Source organism: Haliotis cracherodii, unplaced genomic scaffold (genome assembly GCF_022045235.1).
Source record: "Haliotis cracherodii isolate W230 unplaced genomic scaffold, xgHalCrac1.p SCAF_2, whole genome shotgun sequence".
Classification (NCBI taxonomy): domain Eukaryota; kingdom Metazoa; phylum Mollusca; class Gastropoda; order Lepetellida; family Haliotidae; genus Haliotis; species Haliotis cracherodii.
Window position 1 is genome coordinate 73,034,816 of NW_027266275.1, and position 7,806 is coordinate 73,042,621.

The window sequence follows — 7,806 nt, forward strand, 5'->3', positions numbered from 1 at the left end:
ATGGCATGTCAGGCTGTGATGGACAACTCAAGTCACTGCAAACTACACATGACTATACTGACATATACAATCAGGTATACTTGCTAAGTTTACAGGAGTGTCTAGAGAGAGCCATGGTTACAGGAATGGATTAGAAAGACTATTGCCATGGTTACATCTATACATAAATGCCGAATATTCTATACAAATACATTGACATGATTAGACCTATGCTTAAATGCTGCATACAATATATACAGTCGAACCACGTTATCTCTAACTCTGTTACATGTATCTCGAATGCACCGATATCTTTGACCTCTTCTCCGGTCACAAAATAAATAAATATAAATTTGAGATTTATTGTATTTGAGATAAATATACATAACTATCTCGAACTTTGGACTCGGTCCCAACTTTGTCTTTACAACAGAATTTTGTACCTTGTATCTTATCTAATACCTTTCCCTTTTAATCCAATTGTTATAATAATCTTTATTGACAAATGAAAGATCGTGAGTAAACATGATTAAAGACATGGCTCTTCCTAGTTACATAAAAAAGTGCTAATCAAAGTTGGATTAATGGAATGAAAGCCGCTTGAGGCGAGAGCGGCACTTTGTTGTTTTCGTCAAGTGGACAGACTGATTGCTACTATGCCTAAGGTACATGTACACTGTACATAATTTGTCACAGTTTTTATTACTCATTGCTCGTGAAAAACATTTCAATTTGTCATTCATGCATGCGATGTGTTCTTAATTTCCTGCGTATGTATCTAAAATACTGTTATTTGATCTGTCTGGATATTCATTATCTCGAAGTTATAAGACGGTCCTGCAAAATTGATGATGACGGGTTCAAAACTGTAGGTATATTATGACTGCCATTGTTACAGCTAAACTTGAAAAACTATATGTACAGATATACTGAGATTGCCATGGTTACAGCTACGCTTAAAAGCAATCTCATTAAAATTAGATCTTAGTTCCCCCTATTGCTAAACAAAGTCGGGACATCCCATTACGGATCACATTAGAACGACCATTCATCTAACCAATCAGAGCGTCGCTTACCAGATCATGAAAGTGATGGACGGAATGTGTTTTCTCATCATGCAAAATCGAAAAAATTAACACAGGGTATTCCGAACGACAGTTAGGTTTTCTTTTATTATATCCATACAATCTAGGCCATCTATAAGCCATTCCAGAATGTTCTTTTTATCAGTTTTAAATTTTTTAATCAAGAATACATCAAAATATGTTTACAGGTAGGCTGGAAAGCCGTATATATACAGCTATAGTGAGATTATAATGGTTACAGCTGTTATATGTTTGCTGTATATATACAGATATACATGTAGTGATATTGCCATGGTTACAGGTACGCTGGAAAGCCGTATATATACAGCTATAGTGAGATTATGATGGTTACAGCTGTTATATGTTTGCTGTATATATACAAATATAGTGAGATTGCCATGGTTACAGCTTGTAATGGTTGCTGCATAGAAACAACAAAGTATCATGCTAACACCAAAGCATAACAAATTGATGTCCAGGAATAAATGTCCTGTTACATTGTGAGTATTTATGGTGGACATTAATACAGGTTAAGATACTGACAAAAAGATATCATCTCAAGCACCAAGATTTTCTATCTTAGATCGACATTAAGTGAACAGAAAAACAAGAAGCACAGGCTTTTGACATGGCATTTTGTGTGTATCTTAAAGATTATGAATGATTATTTGGCATGGTAGTGTATGCTTGGCACCAATATTTCACATCTACCACTCTTTTATGTCTAAACTTAGTACTTGTATTGTTTTCAATTAGATAGTATTTGGGTATGAGAAGCTAGAATTGAAGCAATGGCCAAGATTCTCTCCTCAAGGCTGCAACACACTGTAATACCACCAGTGGCAGGTCCAGGGTGCTGATATTGTGTACTCTATGCCAAAGTCATCAAGTGAAACACCTTAGTTGACACCATCCCCGATTATCAAGTGCCTTATACATAAGTTCTATTACGATAAATATCCTGGACCAATTCACCACCACAGCGTATTTGAGAGTCTGGGTCAAATGACAACATGAAAAACAGATCTCAAATTATTGCAGTGTCCTTTCTTGGTTGACGCAAGCTGCCATATCACCCGGACTCCCCATGTCTCGTATTCCACCAGGAACCTAAAGCATGAGCTACCTCTAGGAAAACCTTTCACAAGCCAAATTATTTGAATTTTGAGAAGAGGCATTGTGATTGGTTATTCTTTTCAAGCTTATATGTGAGAGAAATTCTGTGCAAAGTTAGCGACAAGAACCCCAATATGGTGGTGTCACCTCTGAAACGAAGCTATGGTGTTCATTAAGTCCAGAGTGTTTATCCATGTTGGACCGCCTCCGTGGTCTAGTGGTAGAGTGGTAGATGGTACTTGTTGTTACCCTGTCTGGCGGTCGGCATTTAGGGGCTAAAACAAGGACTGGTCGGCTCGGAGTCAGTATACTGTGTCTGAGTGGGGTATTCATGTTAAACTGTGACATGGTATCTCAGTGACCTAGCACTATAAATCGGCATCAGTCCGGACTAGCACAAGCAGCCACACAAACACATACACGTTGCTATATAAGTGCATTAATCTTGGACCCAATTTAACCCCAATTTCACCTCACCTTATCGACGTGGAATGGAGACACACTGGACAATTGAGGATGGGCTGACACATAAGAAACTGACACTGCTTCCTAATCCCCTGGCAGCATACACCCGCGTACCCCATGACACATCAAACTGAGGACTTATGTACAGTTAAATAGCATGTCTCAGAATCCTTATCTAAAGTTGAGTATTATAATACAAACAATAACAGTTAACTGAAAAGTCCTGTTCACACTGCAAACAGATTCCAGATGTGGACAACATGGTGATAAATTACCCTGAAGAACTGAAGGCAGCCAATACACTGTCAGTCAAATACATTAAGGCGATGGAGCATTTAAACAGCTCATGTCCTTTGAAAAAAAGGAAAGGTTGATTGTACAAAATACTGTTAAAAGGACTTGTTCACCACGACTTAAACTCGACAAAACAATATATAGGTAAAAACAGACTTCTTTCTCTTTTTGTTTTGGCCAAACTGACATAATGATTTGTTTGATTATAACATACAATCTTGTATACAAGTTTAAGTACAGACACTTCATGTTTCAAAATGTTTCAATGGCTTGTATATATACATGGTGTAAAAATAGTCATGTATTCATCCAGATTCTACAAGAAAATATTGATACAAACAACTGTATATAAAATGTCTGATTAACGCTGAAATCCTCACCTCAGAATTAATCAGATCAATATATTAACATTTCTCATCCAGGTAAAAATTAATAAATTCTCTAACAACCATAAGAATGTAGTGTTGGAAATTAAGCGTGGTCCAGGGCTCCTGAGGTTTGCTGCTGTAGTATTTGAATCGAGGTACCTTCAAATCATCCCCCCTTATCTTTAAGGCTATGGAAAGAACCCATTGACTCCCAAGCTTAATTTCGAACACTGAGAATGCATCACTGAGACGCCAGCTTATGGAGGGAGACAGGTCACAGGTCCTCACGGCCAGCTTCAACAGGCTCAGGTATACGTAGATTGCGTCCTGGTTTCACCTTGAAGCTCTGCATCTCCGGATCAAATTCCAAATCCGACTCCTGACAACACAACAGTCACAAAATTAGTAAACTGATAATTTACATCAATGATCACACAAGTTGATCAAAATGTTTCCATCATTGTTTGACCAAGGTTTGGTCACTAACATGTTTTCCTTGATCAAAGGGTGTGGGATGACAAGGGCGCTCAAATACTTTGACTTTTAACACTTACTACATATTTAGCTATCCATGAAACAATCTTAAACTACTTGCAAACACAGTAGAAGCCCATTAACCACCATCACCTGAAAGTTCCCAATACATTGAAATACCAGTTCACAGAGATTAGTGCCATGCCATGATCTACATGAGATCCAATAGTAACCAGTCTTTCGATTGTACATGTAAAACCTAGCACTGAATGACATAACAATGTTTCACAATAACATCAAAGATGACCTTGACATAATTATTAATAAAACGCCAGCAACATTTGGTAGAATGTGTAAAATTTAAAGCTATACCTGTAGAAGTTACCATGCCTCAGAGTGAGTGAGTGAGTATGTTTTTCTGCCGCTTTGAGCAATATTCCAGCAATATCACAACAGGGGACACCAGAAATTGGCCTTACACATTGTACCCATGATGAGAATCGAACCTGGGTCTTCGGCATGACGAGCGAACACTTTAACCCCTAGGCTACCCGACCGTCCACCATGACGCAGAAACTACCAATGATATAACCAAGTTCCATACAAGTCTGAATACTAACATTAACCAATGACTTCCTTTGACCTCAACCTTCTCAAAGCAGGGCCTCCTACCACAGAAGGTGTACACAAAGTTTAATGACAAACACATGAACACTTAACAGAGAATTGTAGCAATCTTGTGAGCATAACCTTTCATGTGGAATAAGTCCATTTTGGAAAATGTCAGTAACCTTGGCACCATATTCAAGAGAAGATGATTAAACCAACACTAACCAGATGTTTGGGAAATCTTTTTTTGCCGGCAACGCCAACGCATGCCATGGAGAGGTCGATGCAAACTTGCTGCGACAGGTCGAGGTAGGTCGCCATGTAGGTGCGGCTGTAGTGGCCGACCAGGAGAGGCTCCAGGATGTCTTGATGCGTATCTGGAAGTCAACAGAGGGACAACTGATCACATCCAACAGGTGTTACTGTAACCACATAACACATCTGATAGTTGTAACATTGGCATGATTACATGTCAAAGAGGTAGTTTGTGGATAAAGTTCCATGTAATACATAAAACATTCAACAGATTTAATTCTCATTTATGATATCATTTAGGGCTGGGACGGGTAACTCGGGTACCCGGGTCGGGTGGGTCCTGAGTAGGACCTTGGTACCCAAAGGACTACCCGAACCCGTTGTTTGTCACGTGATATATATTGTTTGATGACTAAAAATATCTAAAACTCTATGATTACACTATAAGTCCCTTATAAATATCCCATTTCTTTCTGACAATGCACCCATTCCTTCTGACTTTTATATGTTTGAATAAAGATAAAACTTCATACATTAAACTTCAGGGTATGCATGAGCGGATCGTCTTACACGTGTATCTGAAATCATTTTGACAGGGCTAAGGTCAAACGTTTCCAAATCGGACAGTTTGTACCTATCTCTAAGTATCTACAGCGGGTACCCGGGTAGGGTCGGATAATAGGGTGGTGGGTACCCGGGTAGTAAATTTGGACCTGTCCCAGCCCTAATATCATTTGTAAAGCATTATAATTAAAAAAGATGATCACCATTTTATACCGAGGTTCGAGGCTGGTTTGGGTAGCCTAGAAGGATGTGTTCGCTCATCACACAGAAGGCCTGGCTTTGAACCCTTAAAAGGGTACAATGTGTAAACCCCATTTCTGGTGTCCCTCTCCATTTCTGGTGTCCCTCTCCGTAATATTTCTAAAAGTCTGCAAAGCTTGATAGAATGGTACATGTTATGTATTGTGAAATTCTCACCAGTTAAAAATTTGCAGGCCTTCAACAGACTGTCAGCAGAAACTTCCGCCCCACTGAAGTGATTCTTGTCACAAACAGCCTCAATGGCTTCAGCCACTTGAATGTCCAGTGTGTCGGATTCCGATCGGACTTTCAACAGATTGTCCAAAGCTGTCAAACAAAATATCAGATAGATCACATTCATACTTCTGTTACAGCGATAAAGTATCGGTTAAAAAAATATTCAAATGAATGTGCAGGATGGTCATTCTACCAGTCAGTGATTGCCAATGTGGTATTAGATCTTTGGGATAAAATATTGTGAATTGTCATAAAATGATCAAAAACATATCTATACAATGTTCATGATGTACAAAAGTAATTCCTGGTTATTTATAATGATATAGTTTAGCTATTGACATGTTTCATAAAGAAGATGTGTTACCTTTCACTGTGTATTCACACCCTATACAGTAAATGTCTGAAACAAAAAGTAGAGAATTATACCAGAGTAAATAAACCATTTCCTTAATCATAAGAAATCTTAAAACCAGAGTCCATTTATCACTCCAACTATATCATAAGCATGTGTTTATGAATCACAATCAAATAGTGATACCAGGTGTTCATGAAAGGTTACTGGTAGGCATATCCTCAGTGGCACCCATTACAAACAAATGCAAAGGCAAGTCAATTGTTCACAAAAATATAGATTGGGTCACATGGTACATGTCAAAATAGGAAATTGCATCGGATAAGTTTCACCGATGCATCAAATTTGGAGGGAGTGGGTGAGTATGGTTTTACGCCGCTTTTGGCAATATTCCAGCAATATCACGGGGGGGGGGGGGGGGACACCAGAAATAAGCTTTACACATTGTGTGCATGTCCGGAAAGGAACCCGGGTCTTCGGGATGAAGAGCGAACGCTTAAACCATTAGGCTACCCGACCGCCCCAATCAAATTAGGAAATGTCTTCCACATGTGTACCATAGTTTAAAAAAAGTTTTGCTAAGGTCTTGAATGTTTTAACCCAAGTTAAAAAACTTATAAGTAACAAGTCATATGATATGCTCTTTGAAATCATGTGAGAAAGAGTATGATCAATAGCTAGTACTTCAAAAGTTGTGAAATGTACATCAAAGGCTGCTGGAATATTGCTCAACATAAAGGAAAAGTTGACTATTGGAAAGTTGAAGTCAACCCTCTTGTCATACAGTCTTGTGTAAAAAATTTTTCACTCTGAGCATAGATCTGAATATGAAACAGGTGAGGTGGTTTTACTGGTCTCGTTTATTTCTAGCTCAGGTGGGTAAATCAGTTCAAGCAAACTGGCTATTTGAATTCTCTTGTTTTGATTTTGCCAAGCAGAGATTCTGACTCATATATGTGTATGCATGCAAAAAGAGATTAGCAAGGAGGGGGCACAATCGGTGCCCTTGGAATGCCTACTTCTTTCCTAAATGTCCTATCCCCACATTTCACATAGATATTATCTGTGAGGAAGTCAAGCATTTAACATATTAATTTCTCAGTAAACATCAGATGACATTTGCTTTGAATTTTGACAATTTGTCCTGAAAAAAGTATGTTTAATAAATCTGTTTATACTTGTAGCCAGGGGTTAAGATTTGTAGATTAATCGAGGCAGGGGTTACGGGCGGAAGTTTTAGCTACACACATAGCATATACGATCATGTTCACTGAAGCGTGTCGACTATCGAATTCTACACATATAGTGAATGATCCTGTACGGATATCAAAACGAAGTCCCCCTCCTGCAAATAGCACCCCAGTTGGCACCTTTAGGAATGTCCTTTGGCACAGATATCTCTTTGGCACCATGCGAGACACCTGACATGCATGTCACAATGAAGACAATCCATACAGAACTAGAAAATGCCATTTTCATCGAATAACTTGATTAGCAGGTTGAAGCGTCTCTTCGCCGGAAGTGTTGTCAGGTGCGCTAAGGGAGGTAACTGGAAGGTAACTGCAAGTCGCTAGAAATAATTGATCCGTGTTAGGAAAAAGGGACTGTTTGTGGTATTATGGTTAGGGTGTTAGTTTGTTAATCGTGTCGCGTAACGAACGAATGAAGAAAGACATAGAATCTATATGACGTTCGCTGAAGGAAATTCATTGACCGCGCAACCATCGTTCTACAAAATAGTCCAGTCCAATTACGTATAAGGTGCAAT

The 7,806-nt window shown here is 38.8% G+C and overlaps 1 protein-coding gene across 2 annotated transcripts in view; it reads right to left on the reverse strand.

Moving 5' to 3' along the window:
- Positions 1–7,556, reverse strand: part of LOC139469610 (uncharacterized) — a 447,403-nt gene extending 439,847 nt beyond the window's left edge. Inside the window, exons 1-5 of one of the 2 annotated variants that reach the window (XR_011653737.1) lie at positions 7,409–7,556; positions 6,051–6,086; positions 5,627–5,776; positions 4,616–4,767; positions 2,653–3,686 (exon numbers count right to left, since the gene is read on the reverse strand). Coding sequence is in view for 1 of the 2 variants with exons in the window: in XM_071251824.1 (XP_071107925.1) it covers positions 3,582–3,686; positions 4,616–4,767; positions 5,627–5,776; positions 6,051–6,086; positions 7,409–7,517 (552 nt within the window). In the remaining variant the exon portion in view is untranslated. Of the gene's footprint in view, positions 1–687; positions 3,687–4,615; positions 4,768–5,626; positions 5,777–6,050; positions 6,087–7,408 lie in introns of those variants that run through there. The other variant, XM_071251824.1, reaches the window with a different exon arrangement.
- Between the last annotated feature and the right edge of the window lie 250 nt (positions 7,557–7,806).